General features: G+C 44.2%; 13 protein-coding genes across 13 annotated transcripts, besides 24 other annotated features; 12 read left to right on the forward strand and 1 right to left on the reverse strand. All coding sequences in view use genetic code 2, as the record gives it.

Moving 5' to 3' along the window:
• Positions 1–69, forward strand: a tRNA (tRNA-Phe).
• Positions 70–1,019, forward strand: an rRNA (s-rRNA).
• Positions 1,020–1,093, forward strand: a tRNA (tRNA-Val).
• Positions 1,094–2,777, forward strand: an rRNA (l-rRNA).
• Positions 2,778–2,854, forward strand: a tRNA (tRNA-Leu).
• On the forward strand, positions 2,855–3,829 carry ND1 (NADH dehydrogenase subunit 1). Its single transcript has one exon. It carries the CDS (start codon positions 2,855–2,857, stop codon positions 3,827–3,829), a length of 975 nt encoding a protein of 324 aa, YP_001648877.1.
• Positions 3,830–3,834: 5 nt separating this feature from the next.
• Positions 3,835–3,911, forward strand: a tRNA (tRNA-Ile).
• Positions 3,909–3,979, reverse strand: a tRNA (tRNA-Gln).
• A 1-nt stretch (position 3,980) lies between these two features.
• Positions 3,981–4,049, forward strand: a tRNA (tRNA-Met).
• ND2 (NADH dehydrogenase subunit 2) lies at positions 4,050–5,096 on the forward strand. Its single transcript has one exon. It carries the CDS (start codon positions 4,050–4,052, stop codon positions 5,094–5,096), a length of 1,047 nt encoding a protein of 348 aa, YP_001648878.1.
• Positions 5,095–5,167, forward strand: a tRNA (tRNA-Trp).
• A 2-nt stretch (positions 5,168–5,169) lies between these two features.
• Positions 5,170–5,237, reverse strand: a tRNA (tRNA-Ala).
• A 1-nt stretch (position 5,238) lies between these two features.
• Positions 5,239–5,311, reverse strand: a tRNA (tRNA-Asn).
• Positions 5,312–5,343: 32 nt separating this feature from the next.
• Positions 5,344–5,418, reverse strand: a tRNA (tRNA-Cys).
• Positions 5,415–5,487, reverse strand: a tRNA (tRNA-Tyr).
• A 1-nt stretch (position 5,488) lies between these two features.
• COX1 (cytochrome c oxidase subunit I) lies at positions 5,489–7,039 on the forward strand. Its single transcript has one exon. It carries the CDS (start codon positions 5,489–5,491, stop codon positions 7,037–7,039), a length of 1,551 nt encoding a protein of 516 aa, YP_001648879.1.
• A 1-nt stretch (position 7,040) lies between these two features.
• Positions 7,041–7,111, reverse strand: a tRNA (tRNA-Ser).
• A 2-nt stretch (positions 7,112–7,113) lies between these two features.
• Positions 7,114–7,187, forward strand: a tRNA (tRNA-Asp).
• Positions 7,188–7,201: 14 nt separating this feature from the next.
• COX2 (cytochrome c oxidase subunit II) lies at positions 7,202–7,892 on the forward strand. The gene has a single exon. A coding segment is annotated over exon 1 (691 nt).
• Positions 7,893–7,968, forward strand: a tRNA (tRNA-Lys).
• Position 7,969: 1 nt separating this feature from the next.
• Positions 7,970–8,137, forward strand: ATP8 (ATP synthase F0 subunit 8). The gene has a single exon. It carries the CDS (start codon positions 7,970–7,972, stop codon positions 8,135–8,137), a length of 168 nt encoding a protein of 55 aa, YP_001648881.1.
• ATP6 (ATP synthase F0 subunit 6) lies at positions 8,128–8,814 on the forward strand. The gene has a single exon. It carries the CDS (start codon positions 8,128–8,130, stop codon positions 8,812–8,814), a length of 687 nt encoding a protein of 228 aa, YP_001648882.1.
• COX3 (cytochrome c oxidase subunit III) lies at positions 8,814–9,599 on the forward strand. The gene has a single exon. It carries the CDS (start codon positions 8,814–8,816, stop codon positions 9,597–9,599), a length of 786 nt encoding a protein of 261 aa, YP_001648883.1.
• Positions 9,599–9,670, forward strand: a tRNA (tRNA-Gly).
• On the forward strand, positions 9,671–10,021 carry ND3 (NADH dehydrogenase subunit 3). Its single transcript has one exon. It carries the CDS (start codon positions 9,671–9,673, stop codon positions 10,019–10,021), a length of 351 nt encoding a protein of 116 aa, YP_001648884.1.
• Positions 10,020–10,089, forward strand: a tRNA (tRNA-Arg).
• ND4L (NADH dehydrogenase subunit 4L) lies at positions 10,090–10,386 on the forward strand. Its single transcript has one exon. It carries the CDS (start codon positions 10,090–10,092, stop codon positions 10,384–10,386), a length of 297 nt encoding a protein of 98 aa, YP_001648885.1.
• ND4 (NADH dehydrogenase subunit 4) lies at positions 10,380–11,760 on the forward strand. Its single transcript has one exon. A coding segment is annotated over exon 1 (1,381 nt).
• A 1-nt stretch (position 11,761) lies between these two features.
• Positions 11,762–11,831, forward strand: a tRNA (tRNA-His).
• Positions 11,832–11,899, forward strand: a tRNA (tRNA-Ser).
• Position 11,900: 1 nt separating this feature from the next.
• Positions 11,901–11,973, forward strand: a tRNA (tRNA-Leu).
• ND5 (NADH dehydrogenase subunit 5) lies at positions 11,974–13,812 on the forward strand. Its single transcript has one exon. The coding sequence runs from the start codon at positions 11,974–11,976 to the stop codon at positions 13,810–13,812; it is 1,839 nt and encodes a 612-aa protein (YP_001648887.1).
• ND6 (NADH dehydrogenase subunit 6) lies at positions 13,809–14,330 on the reverse strand. Its single transcript has one exon. It carries the CDS (start codon positions 14,328–14,330, stop codon positions 13,809–13,811), a length of 522 nt encoding a protein of 173 aa, YP_001648888.1.
• Positions 14,331–14,399, reverse strand: a tRNA (tRNA-Glu).
• Positions 14,400–14,403: 4 nt separating this feature from the next.
• CYTB (cytochrome b) lies at positions 14,404–15,544 on the forward strand. The gene has a single exon. A coding segment is annotated over exon 1 (1,141 nt).
• Positions 15,545–15,616, forward strand: a tRNA (tRNA-Thr).
• Positions 15,615–15,687, reverse strand: a tRNA (tRNA-Pro).
• Between the last annotated feature and the right edge of the window lie 947 nt (positions 15,688–16,634).

The raw sequence follows: 16,634 nt of genomic DNA on the forward strand, positions 1-16,634 counted from the left end.
GCTGGTGTAGCTTAACATAAAGCATAGCACTGAAGATGCTAAGATGGGCCCTAGAAAGCCCCGCCTGCACAAAGGCTTGGTCCTGACTTTATTATCAGCTTTAGCTCGATTTACACATGCAAGTCTCCGCAGCCCCGTGAGAATGCCCTTAATCCCCCGCCCGGGGACGAGGAGCAGGCATCAGGCACAAAATTTAGCCCAAGACGCCTTGCCAAGCCACACCCCCAAGGGAACTCAGCAGTGATAAATATTAAGCCATAAGTGAAAACTTGACTTAGTTAAGGCTAAGAGGGCCGGTAAAACTCGTGCCAGCCACCGCGGTTATACGAGAGGCCCTAGTTGATAAGCACGGCGTAAAGGGTGGTTAAGGGAGTATATGAATAAAGCCGAAGGGCCCTTTGGCCGTTATACGCTTCTAGGCGCCCGAAGCCCAAACACGAAAGTAGCTTTAATTTAGCCCACCTGACCCCACGAAAACTGAGAAACAAACTGGGATTAGATACCCCACTATGCTCAGTCATAAACCCAAATGTCAAATTACAATAGACATTCGCCCGGGTACTACGAGCGTCAGCTTAAAACCCAAAGGACTTGGCGGTGCCTTAGACCCCCCTAGAGGAGCCTGTTCTAGAACCGATAATCCCCGTTAGACCTCACCACTTCTAGTCATTCCCGCCTATATACCGCCGTCGTCAGCTTACCCTGTGAGGGACCAACAGTAAGCAAAATGGGCACAACCCAAAACGTCAGGTCGAGGTGTAGCGCACGAAGTGGAAAGAAATGGGCTACATTTTCTATGCCAGAATAATACGAACAGCATTATGAAAAAATGCTCGAAGGAGGATTTAGTAGTAAAAAGGAAACAGAGTGTCCTTTTGAACCCGGCTCTGAGGCGCGTACACACCGCCCGTCACTCTCCCCTGTTAAATTGCGTCAACTGTAATTAACCTGAAAGCACCAACGAGGGGAGGCAAGTCGTAACATGGTAAGTGTACCGGAAGGTGCACTTGGATTAAACCCAGGGTATGGCTGAGATAGACAAGCATCTCCCTTACACTGAGAAGACATCCATGCAAAGTTGGATTACCCCTGAGCCAAACCAGCTAGCTTAAGCACTTAAGTAATTTGATAATATAAATAATTGGAAAAAACCTAAATGAAAAGACTAAACCATTTTCACGCCTAAGTACGGGAGACGGAAAAGGCCAACCTAAGCAATAGAGAAAGTACCGCAAGGGAAAGCTGAAAGAGAAATGAAATAACCCATATAAGCATAAGAAAGCAGAGCTTGAACCTCGTACCTTTTGCATCATGATTTAGCCAGTAACCCTCAAGCAAAGAGACCTTTAGTTTGAAACCCCGAAACCAAGTGAGCTACCCCGAGACAGCCTATTTAGGGCCAACCCGTCTCTGTGGCAAAAGAGTGGGAAGAGCTCCGGGTAGAGGTGATAGACCTACCGAACTTGGTGATAGCTGGTTGCCTAAGAAATGGATATAAGTTCAGCCTCGTACACCCCCCCCAGTCAAACAAGTAAATCTGAACTAGACGCAGAGAAAGACACGAGAGTTAGTTATAGGGGGTACAGCCCCTTTAACCAAGGATACAACCTTAACAGGTGGATAAGGATCACATTTAGCAAAACTAACCGTCTTAGTGGGCCTAAAAGCAGCCATCTAAATAGAAAGCGTTAAAGCTCAAACGGAACGAAGTTTATTATACTGATATACAATCCTACTCCCCTAAATTTATTAGGCCCCCCCATGCCAACATGGGAGAGACTATGCTAAAATGAGTAACAAGAAGAAGACCTTCTCCTGAGCACAAGTGTAAGCCAGATCGGACCAACCACTAGCAATTAACGAACCCAATCAAAGAGGGAAGTGTGGACACTAAAAATAAACAAGAAATACCCACAACAAACCCCAATCGTTAACCCCACACTGGAATGCTATTATAAAGGAAAGACTAAAAGAAAAGGAAGGAACTCGGCAAACATAAGCCTCGCCTGTTTACCAAAAACATCGCCTCCTGCGAACATCTAAGTATAGGAGGTCCAGCCTGCCCAGTGACTATGGGTTCAACGGCCGCGGTATTTTGACCGTGCAAAGGTAGCGCAATCACTTGTCTTTTAAATGAAGACCCGTATGAATGGCTAAACGAGGGCTTAACTGTCTCCCCTTTCCAGTCAGTGAAATTGATCTATCCGTGCAGAAGCGGGTATAAACCTACAAGACGAGAAGACCCTTTGGAGCTTAAGGTACAGACCCAATCGCGTTAAACAACTTATTAAAGAGCATAAACTTAGCGCATCATGGAATCTTACCTTCGGTTGGGGCGACCGCGGAGGAAAAAACAGCCTCCGAGTGGACTGGGAGTTAAACCCTAGAGTTAAGAGCAACACCTCTAAACCACAGAACATCTGACCAAACATGATCCGGACATAAGTCCGATCAACGAACCAAGTTACCCTAGGGATAACAGCGCAATCCTCTCCCAGAGTCCATATCGACGAGGGGGTTTACGACCTCGATGTTGGATCAGGACATCCCAATGGTGCAGCCGCTATTAAGGGTTCGTTTGTTCAACGATTAAAGTCCTACGTGATCTGAGTTCAGACCGGAGCAATCCAGGTCAGTTTCTATCTGTAATGCTACTTTCCCTAGTACGAAAGGACCGGAAAAGAGGGGCCCATGCCTTAAGCACGCCCCACCCCTAATTGATGAAGGCAACTAAATCAAGTAAAGGGTGAGCCAAATTGCGGCCCTAGATAAGGACATATTAAGGTGGCAGAGCATGGTAATTGCAAAAGGCCTAAGCCCTTTCAGCCAGAGGTTCAAATCCTCTCCTTAGTTCATGATAAACACCCTATTAACCCACCTAATTAATCCACTAGCCTATATTGTTCCCGTGCTACTAGCAGTAGCTTTCCTGACATTAATTGAACGTAAAGTCCTGGGGTATATACAATTACGGAAGGGCCCAAATGTTGTAGGACCATACGGACTACTACAACCAATTGCCGACGGGCTCAAGCTCTTCATTAAAGAGCCAATTCGCCCCTCAACCTCGTCCCCCTTTCTATTTCTAGCAGCCCCCATGCTTGCACTAACACTAGCCATGACACTCTGGGCCCCAATACCCATGCCCTACCCCGTAGCCGACTTAAATCTAGGTATTTTATTTGTGTTAGCGTTATCCAGCCTTGCAGTCTACTCCATTTTAGGCTCTGGGTGAGCATCTAATTCAAAATATGCGCTAATTGGAGCCTTGCGGGCCGTAGCCCAAACAATTTCATACGAAGTCAGCCTAGGACTAATTCTGCTCTCCATCATTATCTTCTCTGGAGGCTATACCCTGCAAATATTTAATGTCACCCAAGAAAGCATTTGACTACTCGTACCAGCCTGGCCTTTGGCTGCAATGTGGTATATTTCTACGCTAGCAGAGACAAACCGGGCGCCCTTTGACCTCACAGAGGGAGAATCAGAATTAGTCTCCGGGTTTAACGTAGAATATGCAGGGGGACCATTTGCCCTGTTTTTCTTAGCTGAATATGCTAATATCCTACTAATGAATACACTCTCAGCAATTTTATTTTTAGGAGCATCCCATATTCCAGCCATTCCAGAACTAACTGCAATGAACTTAATAATTAAAGCAGCGTTACTGTCCATCGTGTTCCTGTGGGTTCGGGCCTCATATCCGCGATTCCGATATGACCAACTAATGCACTTAGTCTGAAAAAATTTCCTCCCGCTAACCCTAGCATTAGTACTCTGACACGTTGCCCTTCCAGTTGCATTTGCAGGGCTACCCCCACAACTCTAATAGGCCCTAGGAACTGTGCCTGAATGTCCAAGGACCACTTTGATAGAGTGGCTAATGGGGGTTGAAGTCCCCCCGGTTCCTAGAAAGAAGGGGTTTGAACCCATCCTCAGGAGATCAAAACTCCTGGTGCTTCCTCTACACTACTTTCTACGACAGAGTCAGCTAAATAAGCTTTCGGGCCCATACCCCGAACATGACGGTTAAAATCCCTCCTCTGTCAATGAATCCTTACGTACTCACTATCCTTCTGTCTAGTCTCGGACTGGGAACCACCCTGACCTTCGCCAGCTCCCACTGGGTCCTTGCCTGAATGGGCTTAGAGATTAATACGCTAGCAATTTTACCACTTATAGCCCAACACCACCACCCCCGAGCAGTTGAGGCAACCACCAAATATTTCCTAACCCAGGCCACTGCAGCCGCTGTAATTTTGTTTGCAAGTACAACAAATGCTTGACTTATCGGGGAATGGGACATTAACAACTTGTCTCATCCCCTCGCTACCACCATAGCTATTGCTGCCCTGGCACTTAAAATTGGGCTTGCCCCAGTACACTTTTGATTACCAGAAGTTTTACAAGGACTTGACCTTCTTACAGGACTTATTCTCTCAACCTGACAAAAGCTTGCACCATTTGCACTAATTGTACAGCTAGCCCCAACCATTGATCCCATGCTTCTCACAATATTAGGCTTAGCATCAACGCTTATTGGTGGCTGGGGCGGTCTAAATCAGACTCAACTCCGGAAGATTTTAGCCTACTCCTCTATTGCTCATATGGGCTGAATAATTATTGTTTCGCAATATGCCCCCCAGCTAACCCTCCTTGCCCTAGGAACATATGTTTTCATGACATCAGCAGCATTCCTTGCACTGAAACTCTCATCAGCCACCAAAATTAGTACCCTAACAATAGCCTGATCAAAAAACCCCATCATGGTTATTACCACTGCCTTAGTCTTACTATCTCTTGGAGGACTGCCCCCCCTAACAGGATTCATACCTAAATGACTCATCCTACAAGAGCTGGCCAAGCAAGGACTGCCCCTTACGGCCACCATAATAGCCCTTGCTGCCCTGCTGAGCCTGTACTTCTACCTACGCCTGTGTTATGCAATAACCCTGACAATGCACCCCAACACAGTCAATTCTATAGCCCCATGACGAACCCGCTCCACCCAGCTAACTATGCCACTGGCCCTTACTACAACCATCGCACTTGGACTTCTCCCCCTCACTCCAGGCATTCTACTAATAGTGAGCTAGGGGCTTAGGATAACAACCTAGACCAAGAGCCTTCAAAGCTCTAAGCAGGAGTGAAAACCTCCTAGCCCCTGATAAGACTTGCGGGACTTTATCCCACATCTTCTGAATGCAAATCAGACACTTTAATTAAGCTAAAGCCTTTCTAGATGAGAAGGCCTCGATCCTACAAACTCTTAGTTAACAGCTAAGCGCTCAAACCAGCGAGCATTCATCTATTTCTTCCCGCCGTTAGCCGGGTAAGGCGGGAAGAAAAGCCCCGGCAGAGGTTAGTCTGCGTCTTAAGATTTGCAATTTTATGTGTGTTCTTCACCACAGAGCTGTGGTAGGAAGAGGAGTTAAACCTCTGTCTTCGGGGCTACAACCCACCGCCTATGCACTCGGCCATCCTACCTGTGGCAATCACACGCTGATTCTTCTCTACCAACCACAAAGACATTGGCACCCTCTATCTTGTATTTGGTGCCTGAGCCGGAATAGTAGGAACCGCCCTAAGCCTCCTAATTCGAGCCGAATTAAGTCAACCCGGATCACTTCTTGGTGATGATCAAATTTATAATGTTATTGTTACCGCCCACGCCTTCGTTATAATTTTCTTTATAGTAATACCTATCTTAATTGGGGGGTTTGGAAACTGACTTGTACCATTAATGATCGGAGCCCCTGATATAGCATTTCCCCGAATAAATAACATAAGCTTCTGGCTTCTACCCCCCTCATTTCTCTTATTATTGGCCTCTTCTGGGGTTGAAGCTGGGGCCGGAACAGGGTGAACAGTATACCCCCCACTTGCGGGTAATCTTGCCCACGCCGGAGCCTCTGTAGACTTAACCATCTTTTCTCTTCACCTGGCAGGTGTTTCATCAATTCTCGGAGCAATTAACTTTATTACTACAACAATTAATATGAAACCCCCAGCAATCTCTCAGTATCAGACACCCCTGTTCGTGTGAGCTGTGCTTGTAACGGCTGTTCTCCTCCTCCTGTCACTACCTGTCCTGGCCGCAGGAATTACCATACTATTAACAGATCGAAATTTAAATACAACATTCTTTGACCCCGCAGGAGGAGGAGACCCAATCCTTTACCAACACTTGTTTTGATTTTTCGGCCACCCAGAAGTATACATTCTTATTTTACCCGGATTTGGAATCATTTCCCACGTCGTAGCCTACTATGCCGGTAAAAAAGAACCATTTGGATATATGGGTATGGTATGGGCCATAATGGCCATTGGCCTCTTAGGTTTCATTGTATGAGCCCATCATATGTTTACTGTGGGAATAGACGTAGACACTCGTGCCTACTTCACATCTGCGACCATAATTATTGCAATTCCAACGGGTGTTAAAGTATTTAGCTGACTTGCTACGCTCCATGGCGGATCAATTAAATGAGAAACGCCTTTACTATGAGCCCTGGGGTTTATCTTCTTGTTCACGGTGGGTGGACTAACAGGAATTGTTCTAGCCAATTCATCTCTAGATATTGTACTACATGATACATACTACGTAGTTGCACATTTTCACTATGTATTATCAATAGGTGCCGTATTTGCTATTATAGCAGGATTTGTCCATTGATTCCCCTTATTTTCCGGATACACCCTTCATAGCACATGAACAAAAATCCATTTTGGGGTAATATTTATTGGTGTTAATTTAACATTCTTCCCCCAACACTTCCTAGGATTAGCCGGAATGCCACGACGATATTCCGACTACCCAGACGCTTATGCCCTGTGAAACACAGTCTCTTCTATTGGATCTCTAATCTCACTGGTAGCAGTAATCATGTTTCTCTTTATTTTATGAGAAGCTTTCGCTGCTAAACGAGAAGTTATATCCGTAGAGTTAACCGCAACAAATGTAGAATGGCTACACGGATGCCCTCCGCCTTACCACACATTTGAAGAACCCGCATTCGTTCAAGTACAATCAAATTAATCGAGGAAAGGAGGAATTGAACCCCCATATGATGGTTTCAAGCCAACCGCATAACCACTCTGCCACTTCCTTCTAAGACATTAGTAAAATTAGTAAATTACATCACTTTGTCAAGGTGAAATCGTAGGTTAAACCCCTGCATGTCTTAAGCTATATAGCTTAATGGCACATCCCACACAACTAGGATTCCAAGACGCGGCATCACCCGTTATAGAAGAACTTCTTCATTTTCATGACCACGCTTTAATAATTGTATTTTTGATTAGCACCTTAGTACTATATATTATTGTTGCAATAGTCTCGACTAAACTCACCAACAAGTATATTTTAGATTCTCAAGAAATCGAAATTGTATGAACTGTTTTACCAGCTGTTATCCTAATTTTGATTGCCCTCCCCTCTCTACGCATTTTATACCTTATAGACGAGATTAATGACCCCCACCTAACAATTAAAGCCATAGGACACCAATGATACTGAAGCTACGAGTACACAGACTACGAAGACCTGGGTTTTGACTCCTACATGATTCCAACCCAAGACCTTAATCCCGGGCAATTTCGACTCCTTGAAGCAGACCACCGAATGGTAGTACCAATGGAATCTCCAATTCGTGTACTAGTCTCAGCCGAGGATGTACTGCACTCTTGAGCTGTTCCATCATTAGGTGTAAAAATAGATGCCGTTCCAGGACGACTTAACCAAACCGCTTTCATTGCCTCCCGTCCCGGGGTCTTTTATGGACAATGCTCTGAAATCTGTGGAGCTAATCACAGCTTTATACCTATCGTAGTAGAAGCCGTTCCACTCGAACACTTCGAAAGCTGATCATCCTTGATACTAGAAGACGCCTCACTAGGAAGCTAAATACGGGACAAAGCGTTGGCCTTTTAAGCCAAAGATTGGTGCTTCCCAACCACCTCTAGTGAAATGCCACAACTTAACCCCACCCCCTGATTTGCAATTTTAGTATTCTCATGAGTAATCTTCCTCACGATTATCCCCACCAAAGTACTAAACCATATTTCACCAAATGAACCAACCCCGGTAAGCGCCGAAAAACACAAGACTGAATCCTGAGACTGACCATGGCAATAAGCTTCTTCGATCAATTTCGCGAGCCCATCCTACCTGGGAGTACCCCTGATTGCTATCGCAATCGCCCTACCCTGAGTACTCTACCCCCACACCACCCTCACGATGAGTTAACAAACCGACTAATTACAATTCAAGGATGATTAATTAACCGATTTACTAGTCAACTCATACTACCTCTTAACGTAGGAGGACATAAGTGAGCCCTCCTACTAGCCTCATTAATAGTATTTTTAATTACTATTAATATGTTGGGACTCCTCCCATACACTTTTACGCCAACTACTCAACTCTCTTTAAACATGGGATTTGCTGTGCCATTATGACTTGCCACAGTAATTATCGGCATACGAAACCAACCAACCATTGCCCTAGGACATCTGTTACCCGAAGGTACACCAATCCCTTTGATTCCAGTATTAATCATTATCGAAACAATTAGCTTATTTATCCGCCCCCTAGCCCTAGGCGTACGACTCACAGCAAACCTAACTGCAGGCCACCTGCTCATTCAACTGATTGCTACCGCTGTCTTTGTTCTACTGCCAATAATACCAACAGTGGCCATCCTTACTGCTGCTGTCTTATTTCTCCTAACCCTACTAGAAGTGGCAGTTGCAATAATCCAGGCCTATGTATTTGTACTTCTCCTAAGCCTATATCTACAAGAAAACGTTTAATGGCCCACCAAGCGCATGCATATCATATGGTTGATCCAAGCCCATGACCTTTAACCGGCGCAATCGCCGCTCTTCTCTTAACGTCCGGACTAGCAATCTGATTTCATTTTCACTCAACAACCCTAATAACTCTTGGATTAGTTCTTACTATCCTTACAATATATCAATGATGACGTGACATTATTCGAGAGGGGACATTTCAAGGACACCACACACCCCCGGTACAAAAAGGCCTACGATATGGAATAATTCTGTTTATTACATCTGAAGTATTCTTCTTTCTTGGCTTCTTCTGAGCTTTTTACCATTCTAGCCTAGCACCCACCCCTGAATTAGGGGGATGCTGACCCCCCACAGGAATTACTACCCTAGATCCATTTGAAGTGCCACTTCTTAATACAGCTGTGCTACTAGCATCAGGAGTTACAGTAACATGGGCACACCACAGCCTGATAGAAGGGGAACGCAAGCAAGCTATTCAATCTTTAACCCTTACAATTATTCTTGGGCTCTACTTTACTGCCCTTCAAGCTATGGAATATTACGAAGCCCCCTTCACAATTGCAGATGGTGTTTACGGATCAACTTTCTTCGTAGCTACAGGGTTCCACGGACTCCACGTTATCATTGGCTCAACCTTTCTAGCCGTATGCCTGTTACGCCAAATCCAGTACCACTTCACATCAGAACACCACTTTGGCTTTGAAGCTGCCGCATGATACTGACACTTCGTCGACGTCGTATGACTATTCCTATATGTATCAATTTACTGATGAGGCTCATAATCTTTCTAGTATTAAAGTTAGTACAAGTGACTTCCAATCATTTAGTCTTGGTTAAACCCCAAGGAAAGATAATGAATTTAGTTATTACCATTCTATTTATTACCATAATCCTATCTTCAGTCTTAGCAGTTGTATCCTTTTGGTTGCCACAAATAACCCCTGATGCAGAAAAGCTGTCACCTTATGAATGTGGTTTCGACCCCCTGGGCTCAGCCCGGCTACCATTTTCCCTCCGATTCTTCTTAGTAGCAATTTTGTTCCTTCTTTTTGATTTAGAAATTGCACTCCTTCTCCCCCTGCCCTGGGGGGATCAACTCCACACCCCCACCGGGACATTCTTTTGAGCAACAACAGTTCTGATTTTATTAACACTAGGATTAATTTATGAATGAACCCAAGGAGGCCTAGAGTGAGCAGAATAGGGTATTAGTCCAACACAAGACCTCTGATTTCGGCTCAGAAAATTATGGTTTAATTCCATAATTCCCTTATGACACCAGTACACTTTAGCTTCAGCTCAGCCTTCGTGTTAGGACTGATAGGCCTAGCATTCCATCGAACCCACCTACTATCTGCCCTATTATGCCTAGAGGGTATAATACTATCATTATTTATTGCGCTAGCCCTGTGGGCTTTACAGTTCGAATCAACAGGATTTTCTGCCGCACCTATACTTTTACTAGCCTTCTCCGCCTGTGAAGCTAGCGCAGGACTTGCACTTCTGGTTGCCACAGCTCGAACTCACGGAACCGACCGCCTTCAGAACCTCAACTTATTACAATGCTAAAAGTGCTTATTCCCACGATTATGCTATTTCCAACAATCTGAATTTCATCCCCCAAATGGCTTTGAACAACCACGACTGCACATAGCCTGCTTATCGCTCTCATTAGCCTAACCTGATTAAAATGAACATCCGAAGCCGGATGAACAGCCTCAAACATATATTTGGCTACGGACCCCCTATCTACCCCACTCCTAGTATTGACATGCTGACTTCTGCCATTAATGATTCTAGCCAGCCAAAACCATATTAACCCGGAACCTGTCAACCGACAACGTCTATACATTTCCCTTCTCGTCTCGTTGCAGGCCTTTTTAATTATAGCATTTGGTGCAACAGAACTGATTATGTTTTATATTATATTTGAAGCCACCCTAATTCCAACCTTAATTATTATTACACGATGGGGTAATCAAACAGAACGCCTCAATGCGGGTACCTATTTCCTATTTTATACTTTAGCCGGATCACTACCATTGCTAGTAGCCCTGTTACTATTACAACAGTCAACAGGGACCCTATCAATGATAATCCTACAATACTCTCAACCCCTTACTCTTGAATCCTGAGGACATAAATTCTGATGAGCCGGATGCTTAATTGCTTTCCTCGTAAAAATACCACTTTATGGCGTACACCTTTGACTACCAAAAGCACATGTAGAAGCCCCAGTAGCAGGGTCTATAGTCCTAGCCGCAGTATTACTAAAACTGGGGGGGTACGGAATAATACGAATAATGGTTATGCTGGACCCCTTATCCAAAGAGTTGGCCTACCCGTTCATTATTCTGGCTCTCTGGGGTATTATCATGACAGGCTCCATCTGTCTACGACAAACGGACTTAAAGTCACTAATCGCCTACTCATCGGTGAGTCACATGGGCTTAGTAGCAGGAGGAATTCTGATCCAAACCCCCTGGGGGTTTACAGGAGCAATTATTTTAATAATTGCACACGGATTAATCTCCTCAGCACTATTTTGCCTAGCTAATACAGCCTATGAGCGGACTCATAGTCGAACAATAGTCCTTGCTCGAGGCCTCCAAATGATTTTTCCACTAACAGCTGTATGATGATTTGCCGCTAATCTAGCTAACCTGGCACTTCCCCCTCTCCCCAACCTGATAGGAGAGTTGATAATTATCACATCCCTGTTTAGCTGATCCCCATGAACTATTGCCCTGACTGGAGTAGGAACGCTGATTACAGCGGGCTATTCATTATATCTTTTCCTAATATCACAGCGAGGCCCAACCCCTAATCATATCGTGGGACTACCCCCATTCCACACCCGAGAACACTTACTTATAGTCATACACCTTATTCCAGTGGTTCTCCTAATTACAAAGCCAGAACTTATATGAGGCTGATGCTACTAGTAAGTATAGTTTAACTTAAAACACTAGATTGTGGTTCTAGAGATGGGGGTTAAAATCCCCTTACTCACCGAGGGAGGCCCGAGGCGATAAGTACTGCTAATCCTTAGACTCCACGGTTAAACTCCGTGGCTTCCTCGGGCTTTTAAAGGATAACAGCTCATCCGTTGGTCTTAGGAACCAGAAACTCTTGGTGCAAATCCAAGTAGAAGCTATGTACCCAACAACCCTAATTTTATCATCATCGCTCATTCTAGTAATTACAATTTTAATTTATCCCCTATTAACAACCCTTAATCGAAAAACTCAAAGTTCAGAATGGGCAGCCACTCACGTCAAAATAGCTGTTAACAGCGCATTCCTTATTAGCTTATTTCCACTAACCATTTTTTTAGACCAAGGAGCTGAGAGTATTGTAACCAACTGGCACTGAATAAATACAAACACATTTGATATTAATATTAGCTTCAAATTTGACCACTATTCGATTATCTTTACCCCTATTGCCCTATACGTTACCTGGTCTATTCTGGAATTCGCTTTATGATATATGCACTCCGACCCCTACGTAAACCGGTTTTTTAAGTACCTGCTTTTCTTTCTAGTTGCCATAATTATTCTAGTAACAGCCAACAATATGTTTCAACTTTTTATTGGCTGAGAAGGGGTTGGCATTATATCATTTCTGCTAATCGGGTGGTGGTACGGACGGGCAGATGCCAACACAGCAGCCCTACAAGCCGTACTATATAACCGCGTAGGGGATATTGGACTGATTTTAAGTATAGCTTGACTTGCAATAAACCTTAATTCATGGGAGATTCAACAAATCTTTCTTCTCTCAAAGGACTTCGACATGACAATCCCCCTAGTTGGCCTCATCCTCGCGGCCACTGGAAAATCGGCCCAATTTGGCCTCCATCCATGGCTACCCTCCGCCATGGAGGGCCCTACGCCAGTCTCTGCCCTACTTCACTCCAGCACTATGGTGGTTGCTGGTATCTTTCTCCTGATTCGCCTCCATCCTTTGATAGAAAATAACCCATTAGCATTAACCATCTGCCTCTGCTTAGGCGCACTAACTACATTATTCACAGCCGCCTGTGCTTTAACCCAAAATGACATCAAAAAAATCGTAGCCTTCTCCACATCCAGTCAGCTAGGACTTATGATAGTTACAATTGGTCTTAACCAACCCCAGCTAGCCTTTCTACACATTTGCACCCACGCATTCTTCAAAGCCATACTATTCTTATGTTCAGGCTCTATTATTCACAGCCTAAATGATGAACAGGATATCCGAAAAATAGGGGGCCTCCACAACCTAATGCCCTTTACCTCCTCATGCCTCACCATTGGCAGTCTAGCCCTTACAGGAACCCCTTTCCTAGCAGGCTTCTTCTCGAAGGATGCTATCATTGAAGCCCTCAACACCTCACACCTAAACGCCTGAGCCCTAATCCTTACGCTAATTGCTACATCATTCACCGCAGTCTACAGTTTCCGAGTAGTCTTTTTTGTCACTATGGGATCTCCTCGATTCCTCCCCCTATCCCCAATTAATGAGAATAATCCACTAGTGATTAACCCTATTAAACGACTTGCCTGAGGAAGCATTGTTGCAGGATCCATCATTACATTAAATTTTTTACCCACAAAGACCCAAGTTATAACTATACCTGTGGTACTAAAATTGGCTGCCCTTACAGTGACAATCATTGGCCTGCTAGTAGCCATTGAACTAAGCACCCTAACTAACAAGCAGTTTAAGGTCACACCTACAACTTCACTCCACCACTTCTCAAACATACTAGGATATTTTCCTACAACAGTCCACCGTGTGGCGCCTAAACTTAACTTAGTTTTAGGACAAACAATCGCCACCCAACTCGTAGACCAAGCATGGTTTGAGACCATCGGCCCCAAAAGCCTCGCATCCACCCAAATCAAGATAGCCAAAAATATTAGTGACTCCCAACGAGGGATAATTAAAACATATTTAACAATTTTCCTCTTGACCACAGCCCTTGCAGTCCTTTTCACCTTCATCTAAACTGCACGAAGGGCCCCCCGACTAAGCCCACGAGTTAATTCCAACACAACAAACAGGGTTAAAAGTAACACCCAAGCACAAATAACTAATATTCCCCCCCCAGAAGAGTATATTACAGCCACCCCGCTAGTATCACCCCGCAGTATTGAAAACTCTTTTATATTATCGATTACCAACCAGGACCCCTCATATCAGGTCTCTCAAAATATACCGCCCACCAAACCCACACCTAACACATAAATCAGAACATATCCGATTACAGAACGATCTCCCCAGGCCTCCGGGAAGGGCTCAGCAGCTAAAGCTGCTGAATAAGCAAACACCACCAACATCCCCCCGAGATAGATTAAGAAAAGAACAAGAGACAAGAAAGATCCCCCATGCCCCGCAAGAACACCACATCCCACCCCTGCGGCAACCACCAAACCAAAAGCAGCAAAATAAGGTGCGGGATTAGAAGCTACTGCAACCAAACCAACAACTAAGGCCAATAATAATAAAGATACAAGATAGGTCATAATTCTTACTCGGATTCTAACCGAGACCAATGACTTGAAGAACCACCGTTGTCATTCAACTATAAGAACCTTAATGGCAAGCCTACGCAAAACGCACCCCCTAATCAAAATTGCAAACGACGCATTAGTTGACCTACCAACCCCGTCCAACATCTCAGTATGATGGAATTTTGGATCCCTACTAGGCCTTTGTCTCATTACCCAAATCCTGACGGGACTATTCCTAGCGATACACTATACCTCTGACATCTCAACCGCCTTCTCTTCCGTTGCCCACATCTGCCGAGACGTAAGCTATGGGTGACTAATCCGTAGTGTACATGCTAATGGAGCATCATTCTTCTTCATTTGCATTTACATACATATTGCCCGAGGACTATATTATGGGTCATACCTCTATAAAGAAACCTGAAACATTGGTGTTGTTCTCCTCCTATTAGTAATGATAACCGCCTTTGTCGGGTATGTACTCCCATGAGGACAGATATCATTCTGAGGTGCTACAGTAATTACCAATCTTCTATCCGCAGTCCCTTATGTGGGGAATGAGCTAGTCCAATGAATCTGAGGGGGATTCTCAGTAGATAACGCAACCCTAACACGATTCTTTGCCTTCCACTTCCTACTGCCCTTTGTAGTCGCCGCAGCAACTATCATTCACCTTCTTTTCCTGCACGAAACAGGATCCAATAATCCAGCAGGAATCAACTCAGACGCGGACAAAATCTCTTTCCACCCCTACTTTTCATACAAGGATCTCCTGGGTTTCGCAGCCATGCTATTAGCCCTCACCTCCCTCGCGCTATTTTCACCCAACCTACTAGGAGATCCAGACAATTTTACCCCCGCAAACCCCCTGGTAACCCCTCCTCATATCAAGCCGGAGTGATATTTTCTGTTTGCCTACGCCATCCTTCGATCCATTCCCAACAAACTAGGTGGTGTTCTAGCATTATTGTCCTCCATTCTTGTATTGATAGTGGTACCCGTCCTTCACACCTCCAAGCAACGAGGACTAACATTTCGCCCGGCCACCCAATTCCTATTCTGAACCTTAGTTGCTGATATGATTATCCTAACATGAATTGGAGGAATGCCAGTAGAACATCCGTTTATTGTTATTGGACAAGTTGCGTCCGCCCTATACTTCGCCCTATTCCTAATCTTAACCCCGCTAGCCGGGTGATTAGAAAACAAGGCACTAGAATGAGCTTGCTCTAGTAGCTTAGCATAAAAGCGTCGGTCTTGTAAACCGGAGATCGGAGGTTAAACTCCCCCCTAGAGCCCAGAAAAGGGAGATTTTAACTCCCACCCCTGGCTCCCAAAGCCAGGATTCTAAAACTAAACTATTTTCTGCCCATGCGCTGCCTCACGCACGTCGGGCTGCCGGTATGGTTTAGTACATAATATGCATAATATTACATTAATGTATTAGTACATTAATGTATAATCACCAAGTAACTATATAGACCATAAAGCAAGTACTAAATTCTAAGGTATACATAAGCATAAAATTAAAACTCAGGATAAAATCCAACGAAACTGGGACGGCGAATAACTAGCATATTATCCATTTAAAATTCTCCCTCGCAAAGATCAACTAAGATTTTCAGAGAGATAATTAATGTAGTAAGAAACCACCAACCAGTATACATAATTGCATAATATCCATGATAGGTCAGGGACAATAATTGTGGGGGTTGCACACAGTGAACTATTACTGGCATCTGGTTCCTATTTCAGGTCCATAACTGTAGAACTCCACCCTCGGATAATTATACTGGCATCTGATTAATGGTGGAGTACATATGTCTCGTTACCCACCTAGCCGAGCGTTCTTTTATATGCATAGGGTTCTCTTTTTTTGGTTTCCTTTCACTTTGCATCTCACAGTGCAGGCTCAAAACAATCCCAAGGTAGTTCATTTAGACCTGGTCTATGTAATATAGGTTAATGATCAAAAGTCATAACTTAAGAATTGCATAACTCTAATTCAGGTGCATAAGCTATTTATTACTTGACCCAATATTACAGTTATACCCCCTTTTTGTTTTTGCGCGACAAACCCCCTTACCCCCTACGCCCAGCGAATCCTGTTATTCTTGTCAAACCCCAAAAGCAAGAAAGACCCGACGAACGTATCAAGCCAACGAGTTGTAGTAAGTGTTGACTATGCCCACCACGTATTATATATATAACACATATAAATTTATTTCCTGAAATAAAAATGTTGATTGACCCAAAACCACGACTAAAAATTACAAAAATATGCCGAAGTACTAGTATTTCTGAGCTTAAATATAT

This window comes from Xyrauchen texanus, mitochondrion (assembly GCF_025860055.1).
Source record: "Xyrauchen texanus mitochondrion, complete genome".
Lineage (NCBI taxonomy): Eukaryota > Metazoa > Chordata > Actinopteri > Cypriniformes > Catostomidae > Xyrauchen > Xyrauchen texanus.